The sequence below is a fragment of the Podarcis melisellensis genome (assembly GCF_964234715.1).
Source record: "Podarcis melisellensis genome assembly, chromosome: 13".
Classification (NCBI taxonomy): domain Eukaryota; kingdom Metazoa; phylum Chordata; class Lepidosauria; order Squamata; family Lacertidae; genus Podarcis; species Podarcis melisellensis.
Window position 1 is genome coordinate 53458622 of NC_138545.1, and position 23451 is coordinate 53482072.

Genomic DNA, 23451 nt, shown 5'->3' on the forward strand with positions numbered 1-23451 from the left:
CATTATTTAAATTGTGATTTAAATCAATATGATTTAAATCAAATCCACCCTGTTATTAACAATGTTCTTTTTAATAGCATTATGTGCAGCTTTTGCCTAAATGTGTGTTAAGCGAGCTGCCATCAAGTACGGGATCTTTTGCATTCTTATTGAGTTTGGTGTCTGTAGGGACCATATTAACGGAAAATTGACAGAATTTAGCAATGGTTAAAAACATTCTGTGCTTAAGTGACTGTATCTTCAGAATATCAAGGACTGATTTTGTCTTAACTGCAGTTAAGCTTCATTCTAGTACCTTCTTTCTCCCTGGTTTATCTGTGACACTAGACTGCATGTTCATTAAACGTAGGCACTGGGAATAACTAGCCACTGCCAACAGCTAAGGAGGGCAGCTCTCAGATCTCCTTATCTTTCACACGGCTAAAGGATGCTGGGTTACTGTCTGTATCAAGAGAGTCTTATAAAGCAGCTGGTATCCAGTTTCTTATAAGATTTTGACCTATTCTTTCCTATATAGTCTCTGGAAAACACATGCAAGGTGATGTCTTGTCCTTCCTGCATTCTGTAATTCTAAAACTGGAGGCTTCATTTTGTCCGAGGTTGGTTTGGATGGACTGGTGCTGTTGCCTCATGGCAGGGAGCAAGGATCACACTTGTCGGATAGGAAGGGTCCCTCTTTAAACAGATGGTGCTTTAGTACATATCACACACTCACTCTCATCTCCCCGAGAGAGGAAAATAACCTGACTGATGGGTTTTCTGTCTGTCTTCTCCAAAGACAGGTAATCCACCCCACCCTGGTCTGGAGTCCAAACCATGAGAGAAGCATCTAGGAGTGGCATTTTCAGGTCAGGTCATGTTGGAAAAGGTGATACAGTAGCATTCTCCCTACCTAGTTTCCTTGTACCTTGACTTTTTCCTCACTAGTTCCATTATAGTACACTGAGATGTCCCCTAGGTTCTGGTTCCTTATAAGAAAACTTGGATACCTCTTGCCTTACCCAGCATCCCCTACTCCTGCAAAAGCTGTCAGGGTTTGAGAGTTGTCCTCTTGATTCACCTGGAAAGTGAAGCCCCTGGCTCATCTCCTGTGAAAGGGTAGCAGCAGCTGGCATGGCTTGGTTGTTCATTCTTCTCTGAGGCCTAGCTAGCTAGAGTCTAAGTGGCCCAAACAGAAACCCACCTCTCCCTATTCACTTACCCAGAGACCCAGCAAGTGAGCAGGCAATGCAGCAGATGGTTGGACACAATCTCCTCTTTCCCCACCTTCGCCTGATGTGTACCTTCTTTTTCAGGAGTGTGGGTAAATATTTCTTTCTTCTTCCTCAGAGCCTGGCTATGTTCCGTTTCTGGAAGAGAAGGGAGGGCCAGATTTGGCATAGCAGGCCTTTCCTTACTCTTCCTTTGACCAAGCCAGTAACTTCATTGTTGAATGAGTAGGGCAGAGTGGGAATGAGGAAAGAGCTGCAGTGCTATGTTCCTAAACCTGTCAAATTTGATTAACATTTAGCTTTAGGTATATGCAAGTTCCTAACGTTCTGTCACACTGTAGCACGACCAAAAAAAGCAGAGGAGTGAGAGGTGAGGAACTTCCAGATGTTGTTAGACTCCAACTTCTACCATCCTTAACCATTGACTATGCTGGCTGGGACTGGTGGGAGCTGGAGACCCATGATATCTTAACAGCCACAGGTTCTCCATCCTTGAGCTTTGCCAATAAGAGTGGGCTCTGTCACCAATGACTGCCATTGAATTCTGTGGAGCAAAGTAAATAGACTGCTATCTGGGACACACCTGAAAGGTGGGGGTAAAGCCTGGGCCCTTGAAATACGGTACAGAGTCACTTTCTCTGCATGCAGATAACCTGTCACAGTGGCTGGCATTTCACTAGTCAAATGATAAAATAAATTGTGTGCTATTATGGTGAACTGGGGTTCTATAGTTGGACTTCACAGCTTTGGGGATACTGGAGGCTGCTGAATCTCCTCAACATCTGCTGGAGTAATAGGAAACGGGTGCTTTCTTTTGGCCTAAAAGTTTATATAACTAATTCATACCTAACAAGGTCAGTAAGAAACATCCATGAGTGGAATAAGTTCTGGTTATGGTTCTTGTATGGAACATACAAATCTTCCAGAAGTCATGGAATGCAGGCAGTTCACACACTACTCTGAAATAATACATTTGGTTTTATTTGAAGTGCTTTTGGTGTGGGTATGAGAACTGTTGCTAGGACCTTTTTAAAAAGTTGTGATCCAAAAGGGTTTTATTGTTTCACAGGGTGGGGAACTCTTGGGAAACATGATTGATCTTTTTTCTTTTTCTTGTGTATTTTTGCTAGGTACCTGTTTGTATTACAGCTGCGGCAAGATGTTCTTTCGGGAAAGTACGTTCCTATTTTTCTTTTCGTATTTCTTGAACCCGAGTCCCCTTTTTCAGGAGGAGATGCTCAAAGTAAAGTGTATCAATTGAAAGCTTAAACCTAATAAGAGGGAACTCAAATTCTTAATCACTCAAAGCACTATCATCACCTGACATAACATTTCATTAAGTAATAAAATAAGGCTGGCTAATCTTTGTTCCTCCAGATGTTGCTGCACTCCAATGCCCATCACCCCTGACGTCCATGCAGACGGGCTGTCTGAGTCCAGCAACATCTGGGAGCCCTGAGTTAGCCCACCTATGCAAAAACACTTCGGGTCACTTGACAAGAGTGAGAAACTTGCTGTTGTACTCTGTCATTCTCAACCAGCATGGCCAATGACCTGGAGTGATGGGAACGGAAGACAAAAGTGTTCCATCTTCCTTTTCTGGTGCGTCTGTATGTGTCTATGTTAAGTAGCTTCCCACACTCAGATGACACTAATCTGATCTGAGTTAAGATGAAAGGAAGGTTTGCACATCACTGCTCTGCATATTGGGGAGCAGGTGGCGCTTTGGTCTAAACCACTGAGCCTCTTGGGCTTGCCGATCGGAAGGTCGGCGGTTCGAATCCCCACGACATGGTGAGCTCCCGTTGCTCTGTCCCAGCTCCTGCCAACCTAGCAGTTCGAAAGCATGCAGGCACAAGTAGATAAATAGGAACCACTGCAGCGGGAAGGTAAACGGCATTTCGGTGTGATCTGGTTTCCATCATGGTGCCCCATTGCACCAGAAGCAGTTTAGTCCTGCTGGCCACACGATCTGGTAAGCTGTCTGTGGACAAATGCTGGCACCCTTGGCCTGAAAGTGAGATGAGAGTCTCAAGCCCATAGTCACTTTTGACTGGACTTAACCGTCCAAGGGTCCTTTATCTTTTTTACCTTTATATTGGGGTTTTATTGTTGTTATTATTATTATTATTATTTATTAATTAATATACTGCCCTATACCTGGAGGTCTCAGGGCGGTTCACAGAATAAAATCAAAATATAAACCCACAAAATACATAATCAAAATGAAAACAACAGCCCAATAACTCCACCCCCAAAACCCACATTTTGAAAGGACATAGGATCCTCACAACATTTAAAAGTATGGCAATGAACAAACCTGGACAAGGGCCTCTTGTTGGAAAGACCATGATCTCAGAAATGTCTGCAGCAATATTTATTGGCAGACAAATTGGCTGAGTGCCTTTCTGATACAAAGACAAAAATAGCTTTGAAATAAGAGTGGACGGGGGGAATTAGCTTTGGTTATTGAGCAGATGTAACACTAGGGCTTCATCTTCTACAAGGGAAAAGCCTGTCCTTTTTGCTGAGTTTCATATTCTTTCTTCTGGGTGCTGTTTCCACTGATGCGCTTCCACCAGAACGTGGCTTGTCCGCCCCAGGGCCACTGTGGCTTTCTGAATCAGCCTCTTGGTCAGAGTCTGTGTTTCTGTCTGGATCTGGAAGGATGCTTGGATGAGAGAGCTTTATTTCAACAGCAAAGACTATATCATGAAGGCTATCTAATAATAATAGAAATATGTTTTTACTTCCAACTTTCCACTAAAAAAGCCCTCAAGCCAGCTTGCAAACACAGTTAATAAAATATAAAAATGCAAACAATAACTAAGATAAATTTGAAAACCATAACAAAATACAAAAAAAAAAATGCAGGGAAAGAACAGTCATGGCCAGTAAATATTAATTGCTATTACATGCTTAAGCAAACAGGACCAAATTATTCTGGCATCTAAAAGGTGCTGTTGGTTTGCTTGGGGAAGGGCTATTGCCTGTCAGGGGCTGGACTCGGGGGGGGCACCCCCCTCCTCCTGAACCCTCTCGAGAACAGGAGGACAGTATAGATTTAGAACTGTGGTTTGCAGAAGGACATAGTTCAGAGACTGCAGAGGGGGAAAGCTGGGAAATATTGGGAGAGGAACAACAGAAAGAAGAAACACTGGGGCAGAGACAGCTGACCGACTCCGTGTCTTTGGAGAGCATTCCTGAGCCCTCCTCTCCCAGGACTAGGCGTGCATTGAGGGTAGGAGAACAGAAAGCTCAAGGGCAGAAAGCTCAGCTTAGCCAGCAGAGGAATGACACAGGATAAGAGAGACGGAGGGGGGTGGGCTTTACTTGGAGCAACGCCATTGTAGAATAAGGACTACATTCCTTTCTCTGTGTGAATATGGAATAAATCATGTGGTAAGGACTCTTCGTCTTTATCTGCTTTTTGGCTGCCACCGGGGAAGGGACAAGATTCCCTGAACCTTGACGTTGCCAGAGGAGAGGTATGCTTTCTGGAAGCCGTGCCTCTGCCAACTGTTGGAAGGAGGTAGCAGCTTGGCAAGAGCCTCAGATGAAGATCTGAGTTGACAGACCAGTTCAAGGGAGGAGAAAGCAGTTGTAAAGTGCAAGTGAAACTTTGTCTCTCTGTGTTACGGTCAACATGAATAGCAGATGTCATCCCAAATGGAGCCTTTACTACAAGTCTCTGCTCCAAAATGTATTTTTGAAAAGGAAGTGATACCTTTAAAGAAAGCCGGTGGAAGTTTAACTGGTTTCCACCTGTATCTGATAAAAGTGGAGACTTTTGCAGAGCAATCCTGAGTGTATTTATTCCCATTCTGCCCTGCATGCAATCCTAAGCAAGTCTATTCAGAAGCAAGTCCTGCTGAATTCAGTGGGAATTACTCCTAGGTAAGTATGTTTAGGATTGCAATGCACCTTTCTCCCTTGTAAGAGCCCATTCATACTTTCCTTTGCTCCATGTGTCCAGGCACAGGGCCAGGCTTCCCAGGTCTGTGTCCGAGGGGTTTTGGTGTGTTTTTGGTCCCAGCGCTTTCCCCAGGAAAACCCACGCTTTACCACTTAATTGGAGCAAATGGCAATTGGGTTTTCTGCCGTTTGCTCTGATTCAGTGGCAAAATGCAGTTTTGCCAGTGGAAAGCTTGGACCTGTGACTAGAAAGCGTGGATGAGCCCCAGGTGCTAAGGATTGCAGCCTTGGTCAACAACAGAGAGCCTTTCTCTGTAGAGTCCTTGAGGGAAAGTTTATCTTTTGAAAGGGACCCTTTTTGATTGCTTGTTACATGGAGTATGTAAAATCCTTTGAGCCACTTCCTTCTTCCTCATGGAAATAAAGTAACATGTTATATTTGCAGCTAATAGTAAGTATTTCACCTTTCGTGTTGAAAGGGCATGAGGAGCTCTTACATGCTAAGATTAGGCTTGGCAGTGGTTACACTGTTATGCATGTCATTATTTGGTGTGGGGGCAGGAGAGGTCTGAATAACAGGTGTAATAGGAGTTTGCTCTGTTTCCATAGAAGGGAAACATGAATCAGGGACCATTAAGTGGGCTTGGCAAGGCACCCTCACTTCTGATCTGGCAAGTGAGGATGGGAAAATGGCAAGGCTTGTACCTGCTGTTTAACCAAGCAAGGGGGGTAAATCCGTCTCTGACTTGTACCCCTTCATCCTGTCAGTGGGAGCTCATATGGCCAAGTGATTCTCTACACAGAGCAGTTTCCTGCACATAGAAAATTATCTTATAGAGACGGCAAGGCCATAAACTTGCCCCCTTGAATACTAGTTTTCTGTGTGCACAAAGTGGTAATACCCAAGCATAGAGTTAGCACCTCACAAGGTAGTGGAAGGGACGGGGGTGTTGCATGCTCTGGCAGCCACAGCCAAGGCCAGCCAAAAAGTATTTATTTAAGCATTTCCATACTCCATGGATATGGAGTTCATGGATATGGCGTTTTAACATTGCAGGAGAATTCATAAAAGGTTTTAAAAAATGGTTTCACTTGTAACTACTGTAATTGGATTGTGTATCAAATCGTTTGCAGTTGGCCACCTTGAATGTCATTTAAGAGAAATAATATGAAATATTTTAATGAATAAATAATAATGTTGAGTTTAATTGATGGAGGGGAGGGGGGCGTCTTTGTGAGGGATTATTGTTGTTTACTGAAATATTTGTATCTTTCTTTACAGATTGAAATGCCCTTATGAAACAGCTGTAGAACTCGCTGCTTTGTGTCTCCAAGGTATGTCCCAGTCTTGGTTGCTCATTCACATATGGCTGCCAAAGGCCACGTGTCAGTGCTATGGTGGTGCCTGGAACTGCTGCAGACAGAGTAGACCTACATACTGCCTGTTTGAACTTTACTTGAACTGAACTTTAAGGGGGGGGGGGGAGTAATAGGCTCCGTAGTTCTTGTCTTCCAAGAGAAGGCAGTCTTTCTCTTTCCCAGTAGCCTTTGCCTGTCAGAAAGTCTGATGGAAGCTCTTCAGCAGCCTGTGAAAACTCTCCCATAGTTGCACGTTAATTGCTGACAGGGGACTGACAGCTAAAACTCATGTATGAATGTATGTATGTATGTATGTTAGGCTTCAGTTCCTGTCCCAAATCGCTAACCACGTTTCTATGAAATAATGCTTATCTGAATATATATATATATATATATATATATATATATATATATATATATATGCAGGTTTTGGTGTCCTCGGGTGTCTTCCCGTGTAAAAGTTGGGGTGTCTAGGCGACGTTTCGACGAGGTCTCACTCGTCATCTTCAGGCTGGTGCTTTCGGCTTCTTGTTACTGGAACAGAGCAGGATCTCAGTGTTTGAGTTCCTATAAATACTGTTGAGGGGGTGTGGTGTATAGCCTCCAATGTTCTGGGCAGAGAGGAAGTTCCCAGGCTAGTGTGCCTTTTCTTCTTTTGTTCCTTAATTACTTGAGGGATATCTTGAGTGATTTCTTGAGTGATATCCTGAGTACCACTTAGGTGGGTCATTAGGTGTGGATTAGTTGCTAAAGTCTTTGTGTCTTGACCTCTTGAACTTTGTGAAGAGTTTTTTTGAGAAGATGGCTGTACTGCACTTAGTTGTGCTCTGGCTTGGCTTCGTGTATAGGGGCGAGCTGTGGTTTTGTGGCCTGTGTCAGCCAGATCTGTGTAGGGATTGCAGGGGGGTGCAGCATCCGGAGGTGTCACCATGGTTTGGCTACTGGATGGTGTCTGTAATTTATCTGTGGAGAGGGTCTGGGTTTGGGTCTGGTGTGGTTGATTGGTGAACACCCCCACAACATGAACAAGCGTGACGACACATCCCGCTTGCCAGACATCTGGAAATTAGCCCTCCCCACAAAAACTGACACCAGATCCAGAGGCACACAGAACGCCATCACCAATCAACCACACCAGACCCAAACCCAGACCCTCTCCACAGATAAATTACAGACACCATCCAGTAGCCAAACCATGGTGACACCTCCGGATGCTGCACCCCCCTGCAATCCCTACACAGATCTGGCTGACACAGGCCACAAAACCACAGCTCGCCCCTATACACGAAGCCAAGCCAGAGCACAACTAAGTGCAGTACAGCCATCTTCTCAAAAAAACTCTTCACAAAGTTCAAGAGGTCAAGACACAAAGACTTTAGCAACTAATCCACACCTAATGACCCACCTAAGTGGTACTCAGGATATCACTCAAGAAATCACTCAAGATATCCCTCAAGTAATTAAGGAACAAAAGAAGAAAAGGCACACTAGCCTGGGAACTTCCTCTCTGCCCAGAACATTGGAGGCTATACACCACACCCCCTCAACAGTATTTATAGGAACTCAAACACTGAGATCCTGCTCTGTTCCAGTAACAAGAAGCCGAAAGCACCAGCCTGAAGATGACGAGTGAGACCTCGTCGAAACGTCGCCTAGACACCCCAACTTTTACACGGGAAGACACCCGAGGACACCAAAACCTGCATTCCTGTACCCGTGAAAATCTACGAAAGCAAATATATATATATATATACACACACACACACAGTGAGGGGGGAAAGTATTTGATCCCCTGCTAAATTTGCCCATTTGCCCTCTGATGAAGAAATGACTAGTCCATAACATTAATGGTCATCATCATCATTAATCTTTATTACGGTCCAGAGACAAATTATTACAAAGCAATACACAATTCATAGAATCATAGAATCATAGAGTTGGAAGAGACCACAAGGGCCATCGAGTCCAACCCCCTGCCAAGCAGGAAACACCATCAGAGCACTCCTGACATATGGTTGTCAAGCCTCTGCTTAAAGACCTCCAAAGAAGGAGACTCCACCACACCTCTTGGCAGCAAATTCCACTGTCAAACAGCTCTTACTGTCAGGAAGTTCTTCCTAATGTTTAGGTGGAATCTTCTTTCTTGTAGTTTGGATCCATTGCTCCGTGTCCGCTTCTCTGGAGCAGCAGAAAACAACCTTTCTCCCTCCTCTATGTGACATCCTTTTATATATTTGAACATGGCTATCATATCACCCCTTAACCTCCTCTTCTCCAGGCTAAACATGCCCAGCTCCCTTAGCCGTTCCTCATAAGGCATCGTTTCCAGGCCTTTGACCATTTTGGTTGCCCTCCTCTGGACACGTTCCAGTTTGTCAGTGTCCTTCTTGAACTGTGGTGCCCAGAACTGGACACAGTACTCCAGGTGAGGTCTGACCAGAGCAGAATACAGTGGCACTATTACTTCCCTTGATCTAGATGCTATACTCCTATTGATGCAGCCCAGAATTGCATTGGCTTTTTTAGCTGCCGCGTCACACTGTTGGCTCAGCCTACCTCCAGCCTACCTCCAGGTTAAACAAGCATTTTGTTTAGAATATAGGGAAACTTTAATGGTAGGTTTATCGTAGCTGTGAGAGACAGAGTAACAACAGGAAAAACCCCCAGAAACCCAGAAGACAAAGTCAGAGAGTGATGTGCATTATGATGGGTGAAATAAGTATTTGATCCCCTATCAACCAGCCAGATGTCAGGCTACCTGGTATCTTCACTGTATGTAAGGAGCTGAGATTAGAAGCACCTGCTGTAAGGGAGAGGTCTTGCCTGTAATCCCAGCTCATTGCAGTACCTGTACAAAAGACACCTGTCAACAGAAGCCATCAATCCAGCAGATTCCAAAGTAGCCACCAAGACCAAGACCAAAGAGCTGTCCAAGGATGTCAGGGACAAGATTGTAGACCAGCACAAGGCTGGACTGGGCTACAGGACTATTGCCAAGCAGCTTGGTGAGAAGGTGGCAACAGTTGGTGCAATAATTTGCAAACGGAAGAATCACAAAATAACTGTCAACCTCCCTCGGTCTGGGGCTCCATGCAAGATCTCATCTCGTGGAGTTGCAATGATCAGGAGAACGGTGATGAAGCAGCCCAGAACTTCATGGGTGGAACTTGTCGGTGATCTCAGGGCCGCTGGGACCATAGTCACCATGAAAACAGTTGGTAACACACTACGCCGTGAAAGACAGAGATCTTGCAGAGCCCGCAAGGTCCCCTTGCTCAAGACAGCACATGTACAGGCCCGTCTGCAGTTTGCCAATGCACATCTGAATGACCAGGGTGAAAGTGTTGTGGTCAGATGAGACCAAAGTCGAGCTCTTTGGCATCAACTCAACTCGCCATGTTTGGAGGAGGAGGAATGCTGCCTACGACCCCAAGAACACCATCCCCACCGTCAAACATGGAGGGGGACATATTATGCTTTGGGGGTGTTTTTCTGCTAAGGGGACAGGACACCTTCACCGCATCGAAGGGACGAAGAACGGGACCATGTATTGTCAAATCTTGGGTGAGCACCTCCTTCCCTCAGCCAGGGCATCGAAAATGGGTCGAGTATGGGTATTCCAGCATGACAATGACCCAAAACGCACGGCCAAGGCAACAAAGGAGTGGCTCAAGAAGAAGCACATTAAGGTCCTGGAGTGGCCTAGCCAGTCTCCAGACCTTAATCCCATCGAAAATTGATGGAGGGAGGTGAAGGTTCGAGTAGCTACACACCAGCCTCGAAATCTTACTGACTTGGAGAGGATCTGCAGAGAGGAGTGGGACAAAATGCCTCCTGAGATGTGTGCAAACCTGGTGACCACCTACAAGAAAGGTCTGACCTCTGTAATTGCCAACAAGGGTTATGCCACCAAGTACTAAGTCATCTTTTGCAAAGGGATCAAATATTTATTTCACTCATTATAATGCACATCAATCTCTGACTTTTGTCTTCTGGGTTTCTGGGGGTTTTCCTGTTGTTATTCTATCTCTCATAACTACAATAAGCCTACCTTTAAAATTATGGACTGGTCATTTCTTCGTCAGAGGGCAAATGGGCAAATTTATAGCAAGGATCAAATACTTTCCCCCCTCACTGTACAATGCAAATAACTGTTGGGATGAATGAATCTTGCTACCAAGGAAATTAAGAAATGATCTGTTCATAAAATGCAGTTGTTCTAGAGATCTTTCAAATAAGAGAAAAATGTGATGTTCTTCACATAGTTGCTCTTTTACATTCTCTCCCCGCCTCTTGAAAAGAGATCCGTGCATTCAAAAAATGCATAAAGTAGCCAACCCAGACATGCCCAGCAGGGTCGCCCCTTGGCACCTGTGCATTTGGTACATAGCTCTTTTGTACAAGGGAGGTGGGATCCAAATCAACTCGTGTGTGCAAGGTTGAATGCGCAGCTGGTGTGACCTGGCTCCTGGGCACGAGCAGCAGGGAGCGTGGCGACAGAGCAAACCTGCTCCCTCCCTCAGCGTTTGAGGGATGTTCTTCCTTAGGGCAAGAGGTTGTTCCGCTTAATCTAATGGCTTTTTTCAAGTGAAATTATTTATTTTATATATGCTCTTAATACTCATAATAAATCCAGGAGTACCCAGTGAATTTGTGTTACAAATCTGAGTAATACCTTTTCCCACAGACCAGAATGTCTATATGCTAACTTTCTCTGTTGCTTATTGCTCTCTTGCTCTGAATTTGTTTAAGCTGGAAAACTTTAACAGAGAAGGTGTTTTCTAATAACGTCATCGCTTGGAAAAGATAGTAGTGTTTATAATCTACTTTGATGTGATATCTTATTTGGAATTTCCAACTTTTGACAGCTGAGCTTGGCGAATGTGAGCTCCCTGAACACACTCCAGAACTTGTTTCAGAATTCCTATTTACTCCTAATCAAACTGAAGCAATGGAATTTGAAATCTTTCAGAAGTGGAAAGAATTCAGGTATGGTGGGAAGATACCTATTTTATCTGCAATTTAGCATGTGATGAGAGAGAGAGAGAGAGAGAGAGAGAGAGAGAGAGAGAGAGAGAGAGAGAGAGCAGCAAAGAAGTGAATTGAGCTCTCCGTCAGAACTGGCTCACCCAGTGTGTGCCAAGCCACAACTCTGGCCTCCTAGCAGCAGCACTGCTGCTGCTTACCAGGAGAGGGGTGGCTTGCCCATGAGGCTTGTCTGCCCCTGCTGCTGCTGCTGGAGAAGAGGGGAGATCTTACGGAATTCTAGCTAGATCTCACCACTGCCGCTGCTTCTTCTGTGTCGGGGTGTGGTTGCCCCACCACTATCACTGGAGAAATGAGAAGCGGCTGCAGTTTCTGCTTCCAGCAAGATCATGCCAGCGGCTTCAGCTGTGCCCCCCAATAAGCAAGGCTGTGGCGGAGGGGTGGTGGTAAAAATGGCACCTTCCCATTTTGCCTCAGGTGGTGAAACGGGATGGGCTATCCCTGCCAGGAGGGAGAGGGACAAGGTGGTGGGGAGGTCAGTGTGGTGCGGGCACACTGGCAAAGCCAATTTGGTGCTAGTGTTCCCACACTCATCTCCCCACCGCTTTGTCCACCTCCCACCCAGCAAATGGCAGCAGCACCAGTGCTGGGAAGGTATTGCTACAGCTCCATCCCACTGGATAAACAGCTTCTGGTCTCTGTAGTAAGACATGCAAAGGGCTTGTCCACACCTCCGCTTGTCCCATGTCTAGAAAGCATGGATCTGCTTGACCCATGGTTTTCTGCTTGACCCACACTTTCTAGGCCCGAGTCCAAGCCTTTCCCCCCTTGCTCCTCTCCTTTCCCAGGGAAAGCCTGCTCTTTAGCGCTAAATCAGAGCAAATGACAATCTGGGAAAATACTAGAATTTGCCATTTGCTCTGACTGAGGGCTAAAGAGCAGTTTCTCCCAAAGGAAAGCATCGGGACCAGAGGAAGTGTGAATAAACCCAAAACTGAATCCCTAAGGCTTGGTGGAAGGAAAGAAGCAATACTTCTGATTACGAACTGTTTTTCTCCCTTTCCTTTTCCTAGGGGAAAGAGCCCTGCACAGGCAGAAATGTGCTACTTGAACAAAGCCAAATGGCTAGAAATGTATGGGGTGGATATGCATGTAGTGAAGGTAAGAGCTGCTCCCTGCAATTTCTTTAGGCAGAGGGTGGGAACGAGGTTCACTGTGTGGCTCTAAGACATTGCATAAGCAACTTCTTTCACCCATTTCACTTTCTGAATGTATGTCTTGCAGATGATTTTTTGTGTTTGATATAACATCATTTGTTTGCTTGTAGGGAAGAGATGGCTGTGACTATGCTCTTGGGTTGACACCAACAGGGATCTTGATCTTTGAAGGGGCAAACAAAATAGGTTTGTTTTTTTGGTGAGTAATTCCTACTTACACTTACTGTTATTCAATACTAATCTCTCCCCACCCCCTAAAAAAAGGGAGAGATTGACACACTCTTCAGATTAGCATGATAATAATAAAACAGCATTTATATATACATAATGTTTTGTTTCTCTTGAGAATTAACCGTTTACGTCATCTGTCTTCTATGTGACCAGGCCTAAAATCACTAAAATGGACTTCAAAAAGAGCAAGCTGACCCTTGTGGTGGTTGAAGATGATGATCAGGTAAGGAACCCAACCTCACAATGTCCAGAGTCCCAGAAGTTCAGCAGTTGACCCGGAGATATTCAGCACATTGACAGCTCAAGCTCTCTTTCGGTGACATTGGTTGGTGAGCTGATTGCATGAAAACTTACAAGGCTTCCATTTTTTGTCTTTCAGGGTAGAGAGCAAGAGCACACATTTGTTTTCAGGTTAGACAATGCTAAAACGTGCAAGCATCTCTGGAAATGTGCAGTGGAGCACCATGCCTTCTTTCGGTTGCGCACACCTGCAAACAGTAAATCTAGCCGGTCAGATTTTATCAGGCTGGGATCCCGCTTTCGATTCAGGTACCTAGTTGCATATGCACCCTTGCAAATAAGGCCGCAGAAGCTGCTAAGTCACAAAAATTGGGCTTGTTTGTGTGCTTGTTTTAATAGGAGTCTCTCTCCTGCCAGACACATTGGCAGGCTTGGATAAGTAGGAATGGTGTCTGGTTCCTTCTAGCAATTGGAGAGGGTGAGCCTGAGTAGGGGAACCCTCCAGAGGTCCTGGAGGTCTTGGCTTCGCTACTGCTCTGCAAGGCAGCTCTTTGCACATATTCTGAGTGCTATATTCCGAGGACTCTTCTGAGGCTGAGGTTTTTGTAATCTGGTAATTTAGGGCTGCAGGACAGGCAACTCCCCCCCCCCCAATGTATACACCTATACTCACTGGGTGCTAATTTGTTACTGGGCCAAGTTCATGCTATTGCTATTGTTATGTCCAGTTTTGGGTCCAGTTTTCTTAAGGTTGCCTTTCCCCATATGAGCCCATTCAAATCATTTTATCTGTGGAACTTATACTTTTACAGGTGACACGTGATGTCCATTCTGCATTTGTGAGGCGTTGTTCCTTTAGTGTAGCAGCACCTGTATCCTTGACAGGTGTCACTCACAGTATGATATGCAGGCTTATGCAGAATTAATTGGTCAGTTGAGACTCCAATGATTTATCCACTTAAGATTTCTGAAACTGGGTGATAGCCATACTTGTAGCTATATTGATTGCTATGACGTGTCCTTGTTGTCTTTAATTTTCTTGGGGAAAGAGATGATTTATGAAGCCACAAATAAATGTAAAATACAGCTGTACTAAGCTAAAGTCTTGGTTTTGCATACAGCATTTATATGACTGTGTAGGTTTTGTGTTTTGAGGATGGGAGCTGTTAGTGAAGTAAACTAAGGCTGAAAACTTATGCCCCCTTACCTGGAGGAAAACATTGTTGGACTTGCTGGGACTTGCTTCCAAATAGACATGCACCGTAAGTCTTCGTTACTTCTTATTTTTTTAGTGGTCGAACAGAATACCAGGCAACACGTGGATCCAGACTACGCAGAGCCAGTACCTTTGAAAGGAGGCCCAGCAAGCGATACCCATCTCGAAGGCATTCAACTTTCAAAGGTTAGAACTTGCGTGCCATATTCATTAAGCAAATTGCTTAACTAAGAGTAGAGCTTATTTTCTCAATTGCATCTCACATACCATAATAGCTTTGTTTCATCACACCATGAGGAAATGCAAGGGGGTGTCCTAAAACAAAGTTCCCCTTCCACTTTGTAGTGCTCCTGTTTGCTAGTTTGTTCTTAAATCTCCCCTCCCAATTATATTTTGTTCATTTTGTTTTGTTTCTGTCAGTTTCCTTTCCCGCACTCATTATTTTTCTGGTTTATTGCTGCTCAGAAGCACTTGAAAAGCCCCCAGTTTGGGCAAGGTATTTCTCTGTACGTTGTTCATCAAATACAACAGAGGCCTTAAAGAAGTTGACAACACCTACAGTTATGAAGAAGCAGCGCTCATGAGACAGACCATAGTTTTGCATGATGAGAGCAAGGCACAGCAAGCCTTGTTCTCCTCACCTCTTCTCGCACACCTGCGAGGAAGAGCTCAGATGATTTCAATTCTAATTTCCATTAACTACAGTTCAGTATGACACTGGAACCCTAAATTGTGGGTCACGTTAGCTATGGCTTGTTTAAACAAGTCAACTTCATAACCCCTGGTTTGAAGTTTGTTTCAAACGAACCATAGTTAACAAGTTGTGATTAATCTAAGTTGGAAGTGGAAGCTTCTGAACTTCTTGTGGCCTCACCAGAGGATACGAGTGAAGGGCGGAACACAAGTCAGAGGCTCTCTGCAGCTTTTTCTTGTCATGCTAACCTATGGCATAACGTAACATCTGGACACCATCAATGTCTTTTGAAGGTGGACCCTAAGCATAGCTGCATTAGTTTTTTGGAACAATCATTCAATTTCCTTTATGTGCCTAGGTTGGGAAGTACAGAGAGGAGAGTTCAGTTGTAGATGCCTCATTCATCTCCACCCTGTTTTCATGAGTAGGAGCTGGATGGAGAGGAGACCATGGGGGCTGTACATGAAAACTTAGGGCAGACAGACCTACTTATTCCCCCTTCTGTCACTTGCTGCCCCTTGTGTAATGCTGGAATGTTATCCTGTATAAAAAACAGAAGGTTGGTTTTTTTCAAAAGTAGTAATGTTTACCCTTGCTTTTCTGTGCTCTCTCTTAGCCAGCAACACTCTCAAAGCACCCCAGATTTGGTAAGTGTGAGCCATCTTTCACATTAATTATTTGGTTTGGCGTCTGCTATCCAAGCTGCCCCTAGATAAATGTACTGGAAACCTCCTAGTGCAGGAACTCCTAATATGTCCCATTAAGGGATCAGAATAGGTACAGAAAACATTTTACAAGCAGTGATGCTCCTCATCTCTTAACTCAGAATACAGGCATGATGTTCCTGAGCACTTAATTTGTGGTTCAGAAGCAGGCGGCAGGATCATGTGCTTCTCCAGTGTTTGAATCTTCCCTCCCCAACATTCAAAACTGATTTGAACCATTGCAACTGAATTCAGTTGGGAAGTGAAGAAAATATTGCAGGCAATATTTTGCAAAAGCACCTCCGCACATTGCAGTCTCTTGAGCTGCCATTCTAATAGCTACACTACTTAAAACATAATTCAAACCTGCTCGCTAAGATCTTAAAGGCATTCCCCCCCCCTTGCGTTAGCTTGCCTTGTTCATTAATAAGATAAGCTTCTGTGTTACACTTTATGAGAACTATGCAAAAATAATAATATCATTTTTGTTTTAGCACTAAAAATAACCAAGAAGTCCATAACTATCAGGTAAGAGGAATACTGAATTCTTATTTTTCTGTTACCTGAGTTATAGCACCAACAGTGTCATGATCAAAGTGACTTGCTTGCTTGCCTAGCCTTGCGAATATTTTTGGTGTGCGAATGTCATGTGCCTTTCATATGTTTGTATGTTTGTGAAGTATGTTGGCTAAAGGTGAAGCTGTATCTGAAAGTTGGCATTCAAGGGGATTTCTTTAAAATAGAAAATTTGAAAGTTTGATTATGTTTCAAATCTATGCATTGTACACATACACTTATTAGAGAGCAATGAGTAACTGAGATTATAAGATTTCACCTATGAAATGTGTGAAAACACTTAAATAAATCAAAATCACTTGGAGGATGCTGTCAGTCTACCAGTTGTGTAGTTCCATTTTGGACGCAGTGGCGTTACACAACAGATGTGTACTCAGAAAAACAGATGTGTACTCAGAAAAAAGAGAAGTGACAAATGGTCACAGCAGCCTAGTGAGATAGATGGCCGACCAGATCTCTAGCCACAAAAGTAGTATCAGTGTCTCATTTAGAGTATTGCAACAATTCAGAAGTATGCTTCTAGACCCAGGAATGTGTGGTATAAGAGTGGTGTCACTTTCAGCAAAGAATTTATTTCAGACTGGATTGATACATACAGCATAAGGGAACTGTGAGGAGGCGGAATGCCTGTACTATTTCAGATTACAGGAGAGGGAATTGCTTTGTTAAAAATGCCTGTCCACCACTGCAAATATAAAACTAGCACAGAAGAAAGAAATATTCTTGCCTAATTCCCCAACTACTATATCCAGTTGTAGGGAAGCCTTTTATTTATTTATTTTGCATTCAAAACATGATCACCCAGAGTCTGAAGTGACACAGTTCATTCTCAGATCTCGGGACTCCCCACTTTACTCCTAGTCAAGGGCACACCTGGGACGCTTCTGAAGTTGCAAAGGCTACATGTGAAGAGGAACCTCAAAAGTCAAAGTACGGTATTTTTCGCACCATAGGATGCACCGGACAATAGGACGCACCTTGTTTTAGAGGGGGGAGAACAAGAAAAAACAAATCTCCCCCTCTCTGCCCAGCGCCCCTTCAGCGAAGCGGCAGGAGGCGCTGCGCAGAGAGGGGGAGAATTTCCCCCCTCTTGTTTTCCCCCTCTAAAACAAGGTGCCGTTTAAGGTGCGTTCAGTCGCCTTCAGGCGGCTACCTTGGAAGCCTGGAGAGCGAGAGGGGTCCCGCGCACTGACCCCTCTCGCTCTCCAGGCTTCAGGTTCCTTTCGACCTGCTCTTTGGGGCTGGCAGAGGGAAGCCCACCACCAGCCCCAAAGAGCAGGTCGGGGAGCAGCGGAAAGGCGCAGCGGAGAGGCTGCTGCCATAGCCGCGTGTCACCTCTCCAGCCGGGAGAGGGTCGCAGGGCTATGGCGTCTTCGCTTCATAGGATGCACACACATTTCCCCTTCATTTTTGAAGGGGAAAAAGTGCGTCCTATAGAGCAAAAAATACGGGAAACCTTTGAATGTGTTTTTGCTCAGAATTGGAATCAATATTTGCCTTATGGGCAACTATAAAGTTCTCTGCCAGTGTGTAAGCAGTTTCAGTACGTTCCTTCCTTCCTTCCTTCCTTCCTTCCTTCCTTCCTTCCTTCCTTCCTTCCTTCCTAAAAGGCTGCTGTGGAATTTTTAACCTATGTAAGTGAGATTACAAATTATTCAGTAACCTAGGTTCATATTTTATTTCCAGCTTCCGCATCACCCAAATACGCACCCTGGCCAATCACACTGGCACCCACACCCTCCTGTAAATCTAAGGTAAGTGATTGCTCTGTGCAGATGTTGTAAAAGTTATTCAGTCTGGGGGGGGGGGAGAGAAATAATCTCACTAGTTGGGAAACAGGACCGTGTGTTTTGTGTGTGTACAACATGTTGCTCCTAATCTGGTGTCACCTGGAGGCTAAGCATATGATGAGCGCAGTGCCAGGAAATCTTCAGCTCATCTATGATCTCACTGTATGAGAATAGGCAAACCACTATTCTCATTCTGAGCCATCATCTGCAGTACCAGCACCTCAATAATTCTGGCCTGTCTTGAAGGTAAGGATTGCAAAGATAATGTATATAGTTTGAATACTGGGGAAGAAAGGCTATTTGAGAAAGAGGGGATGTGAAGGAATTTTTCACAGAGGCACCTGTGATTTTGGAGATGGCAGAAACAAAACTTGGCTGTATATTTGGGGTTACCCAAGCCTGCAGAATTACAGATAGCTAAAATAAAAAAGAGAAATTGGTAGACTATGAAATCTGAAATCTGTGATAACACAACCCTCTCATCACCCTTCTTATTGGATGCCAAAAGTGGAGAAGTCCATAACGTGAGGACATAGCATGGGCTGCTACACATTAATGCTGGGGGGGGGGGGTTGCTGCTCAGGCCCAGGGGGGCAGATGAGGCTTCACACTGCAAGCATTTTTGCCTCACTGGAAAACATCCTTGAGCACTGCCAATACCTCATTTACCTGGCTGGAGGAATGACTGCTGTGTGAGTGTATGTGCAGTAAGCAGCTTACTGTGCAAATATAAAATTTGCTTCTCTGGCCCCACCCAACACTGGCACTTGACCCGCAGAAGGGACTTTTGCTCCCAGGCTGAAATTTTTAAAAAATGCAATATGGCTTATGAGAAATCAGAATTTGAGACGCAACATTGCAGAGAGAAAGTTGCTGTCAAAATCATATAATCATTTAAAAAACAAACGGGTTTTTTTAAAATAAAAATAAAAATTGAAGCTGGATCTAGTAAAGATTTTTATGCCCATCAAAGAGTGGGACATTTTTATTTAAAAAGAATCCTGATTTTCTGGGACAGTTATTGATAGAGAAAACTATTATAAAATTAAACAGCATGGACAATCTATCATCTAGTTAGGATCAGAGAAGGGAAATGATGGCAGAAATAATTCAGAAGATGGTTAATGAGATTTTTTCAATTAAAATGAGAGCCTAAAACTTCCTATTGAATATCATTAAAACTACCATTGGCTGAACAAACAAGAACCAGTGTTATATATAAATAAATTATGGAAGGCAGATTTTTTTAAAAAAAATTCTAGTACTGATTTTTTTTCTTTAAATGGGTCAATTTGAGAGAGCTACATTTTCAGCCTTGGAGTAGCTCACCATGCTTACAGCCTTTTAGAGTTCATCAAAAAATACAAAATGAACCTGGTGTAAATGAAATGGGTATGATATTGTATACAGATTTTGGCTGCAGAGTTCTCCTGTTTCTGGGAAGGTACCCCACAGGCCATTGGATGTTTTGGATCATTCTCTCTCTTTTTTTTAAAATAAATTTTTATTTGTTTTCCAAACACATAATCAAAACAAACAACAAACAAAACAGAGACATACAAACATATAAACATGTATAATTTCATAATCTTATTTCCATACACCTTACTTCCTCGACTTCCCCATACCTCCCTTTTGCTGCATCCTTGTTTTAGATTTCTTTAGCAACTCCTCCAATTAACTAATTATTTAATTCACTTTCATTAGATTCTTTTTTCTTTAACTTATTAATTACAGCTGCAATTCTCTATTTCTTATTCCTTGACATCTTAACACTCCTCAATTTTACAACAATTTTTAAGATATATCTTAAATTTCTTCCAATCTTCTTCCACTGTCTCTTTCCCCTGGTCACGGATTCTGCCTGTTTTGGATCATTCTCTCCATGGGAGGAGGGAGAGGTCACAGAATAGGGAGGCAGGTCTGAGTTTGGGAGGCCCCTCCCCCGCCATAGTGTGGAAACCTTGTCTTAGCACCACCAGACCTCCAACATCAGTGGAGGCAAAAACGGAGGCACATTGGTGGAAAGTAAGGGTGTCATACCTGAAACGGGGGGAGCTGGTGTATGAAATGGAAATAATGGAAGTTTCATAAAAAATGAACCCTGGAAAAAAAGGGGGTGCTGCCCTGCCCTCTGTTTTTCTCTATTCTTCTCAACTTTTACCAGTCTAAAAGTGTTGGTAGAAATGTATTGTGTAGTGAATTATATTTTGTATGTTTTAGTGTTTTGTCTAAATGTGGGGATTTTTTTGTTATGTCTTAATGTTTTTATAGAATTAAGTAATAAAAACAAAAAGGAGTCCCACATTCAGGTAGCATTTCCACATTACCCATAATGCCCACATAGAGCAGTGCACATGATTTCAGTACATTTTCAGTGTACAACTAACCTGTTTTTATATTAATGTGCAGCTCTCAAGTGTTGAAAATTCCTTAGGGCTGTTTCATCATTTTTCTTCATGGAACACATCTCTGAGATAAACCTGGTGAACAGCTTCTAAGTGGTCTACTTGAGGCAGAATAAACACTCGTGTGCCACTTTGCAAGTGTCTGTGTCTGCAGTTCCATGCTTACACATGTAGGGGAAAGCACGGCACATAATCCTCCAGGGGGAAAGTTCTGCACAGCCTGCATTGCACAGATGGACAGTGAGTTTCTCCCATTCATTGAAGTGGGACTTAGTGAACTTTCTAGAGGATTGTACTCCATCTGTGGTTTCAGTTCTTCATTCCCCACTTGGGTTTCCCTCCTGCTAATATTTTCCACCCATATAGTCCCCCACTGTTGTCTCATTTTCCATGTATGTGATCAGCTCATTTATTTTGTCATTCATAACTGTGTTTTTCCTTTTTGCTTCTCATTCACCATCACTCTGCATATGCTTCAGGCCACCCTATCAGGATGACAGGCTTTGTTGGAAACAATCCCCAAATGGAGAGGACAGCAATTTGTGGTATATTCAGGACCAGAACCAGAAGAACTTAGTTGGGATCCAGAGCCTGTTGTATCAGGATAAGCTCATGACAACTCTTTGAGAAAGAACCATCTCTCACCGCTTTATGCATCATCTCACATACTCATTGCATTCCAAATAAGTTTTTTAAATGGTGTTGTAATCCATAGAACAGAAGGTGTAGTGGACAAAGACTTGAAAGCTGTAGTTCCATTACTTTGGAAAAAGCTAAGAAATATGCCCAAAAATTCTGGGATTTTGCAGGTAGTTTATAAAACTGTCATTATTTTTTGACTACTGTAGCCTTTTAATTTTTGTTTTGTTTCATTTACACACAGTTGCAGCTGTTCTGTGGTTTCATTTATGAATAAAATCCAGCAATGATAGTCTTTTGCTTTTTTTCTGAAATCAGGAGTCAATATAATTGTAGTTATTAAATATGACTTAATGGCCAGTGATAAAGGGATCCAGATGACTAATAATGAAATGCTTTTAAAAATTCTGTTTATCCCTGAAACAAATAGGTTTTTGCACCATGTTAACAATTATACAAAAATCACTAGAGTTTATATATATATATATTTATATAGCACATCTGACTCTTTGGATTTTATTGATCAGCTTATAAAGTAATGAACGGGTGTTAAGATGGTGCCTTAATAACTGGTGGTGCTGCCTTTCAGTAGACATGTGTTTTTAGATGAAAGAAAAACAGCTGAAAGAAAAACCACCTTAGCCTGGTGATGCTTCTGGTGCTACTCCTTCTCTGTCCCAAATTTGTTTGGCCTACGTGTTCAGTAATCCCAGGCTCACACATTCCATTCCAATCACGGTTCCTGTCTGTAGTCATTCATTTTTGCATTGGTTTGTGTGAGGAGCAGAGAGAGGCCCAATCCTGAGCTCATCATGCAAGGACATTAGCTGTCTGAATGCATCCCAAGATTTTGGTTCTAAAAGATAGTTTAGAGCTATGTACCGTATTTTTTGCTCTATAAGACTCACTTTTTCCCTCCTAAAAAGTAAGGGGAAATGTGTGTGCGTCTTATGGGGTGAATGCAGGCTGCACAGCTATTCCAGAAGCCAGAACAGCAACCCTCTTGTTGTTCTGGCCTCTGAGATTCAGAATATTTTTTTCCTTGTTTTCCTCCTCCAAAAACTAGGTGCGTCTTGTGGTCTGGTGCGTCTTATAGAGCGAAAAATACGGTATTTTGACATGAGATATGGATAAACAAGTTCAGCTTCTACAGTTGGATATACATTCTTTATCTACACACTCAGGTTCCTTAAACAAGACAGGCTAAACTTGTGATAGTTTTGGTTTTCTTGAATATGGAGATAACAGTGCCAGCTTTGGTTCACGTGTTGATTTGGCCTTCAAGCTGTGATCTTTTGAAATTGATTGAAATAAGGAATATCTTGCTATTTGGGGGATATTTTAAAGTGCTAGTGTTGTTCATATGATTTTACAGAATCTTTATAAATGAGGGTAAGTCTACTTCTCCTTCAGAGCAAATACATGATAGTTTAATTTTTTTAATTTAAAGTACGTTTACAAATGCTATTACATTTGTTTTGATCTTTGTATGTGCTGAGTACAAAAAATAAATATGAATATTTTCTGTTGTCTTTGCATTTTTTATATTCTGGACATGTTTTTAGTCTTCAGACTAGGAAGACTGCATACACCCACACACAGCACATTTGTTATACATTTTAGTTTTTAGAAAAAAACAGGGTTATTGTTCTTATGGTTACTACATGCACACAAAGTGGCTTGGAAATAGGTTGGGAGATATATTCAGCAAACAGGAAACACAGGTCCAGTCTTCTAAAGAAAACACACACAATTGGGAGTGTCCAAATTAAGATTTTTCAAGGATTGCCTAGGAACTGTCTTTGTGAAAATGGCATGCAAAAGGCTTCACTCAGGGAAGAGTGTATTTCCTGCAATCCAGTGTTGCTAGCAAATGCCATGCCTGCTGTCATTCCACCAGAGTGGGGTTAGGGCAACCTAAGGGAGGAGTAGAGCCGAGCTTGGTTCTCCTGGGCTAGTTCTCAGATTGTAAACAGTATCTGAGCTTTACCACATTAGACTGCAGTCAGAGGGCTTTGTACAAGCTGAGGAAAACTCCTACACGTGCATCCCAGGGGAAAGGGTTTCAGCCCAGCCTGGCTTGCCCGTTTTCGATGTGTACAAAGGAGTATTCAATCCCATGAGCCTTCAGCTGCAGTCCAAGGGGTACTGCCATCAAGACGCCTTGTTTCCACCTCCGTGACAAGAACCAGCCCTGGCTCTGCAACTCTTTTGCCACCTGGTAGATTCTCTCCCCCCCCCCCCACCTGATAGGAATCATGTTTT

At 43.3% G+C, this 23451-nt stretch overlaps 1 protein-coding gene across 5 annotated transcripts in view; it reads left to right on the plus strand.

The window, feature by feature from the left end:
- Positions 1-23451, plus strand: part of EPB41L4B (erythrocyte membrane protein band 4.1 like 4B) — a 132583-nt gene that overhangs the window by 47400 nt on the left and 61732 nt on the right. For 4 of the 5 annotated variants that reach the window (XM_081885836.1, XM_081885838.1, XM_081885837.1 and 1 more), the window contains exons 5-15: positions 2342-2386; positions 6409-6461; positions 11354-11474; positions 12545-12632; positions 12799-12887; positions 13073-13142; positions 13299-13468; positions 14452-14561; positions 15686-15716; positions 16268-16301; positions 18036-18103. In XM_081885836.1, the coding sequence (XP_081741962.1) occupies positions 2342-2386; positions 6409-6461; positions 11354-11474; positions 12545-12632; positions 12799-12887; positions 13073-13142; positions 13299-13468; positions 14452-14561; positions 15686-15716; positions 16268-16301; positions 18036-18103 (879 nt within the window). Of the gene's footprint in view, positions 1-2341; positions 2387-6408; positions 6462-11353; positions 11475-12544; positions 12633-12798; positions 12888-13072; positions 13143-13298; positions 13469-14451; positions 14562-15685; positions 15717-16267; positions 16302-18035; positions 18104-21026; positions 21482-23451 lie in introns of those variants that run through there. The other variant, XM_081885840.1, reaches the window with a different exon arrangement.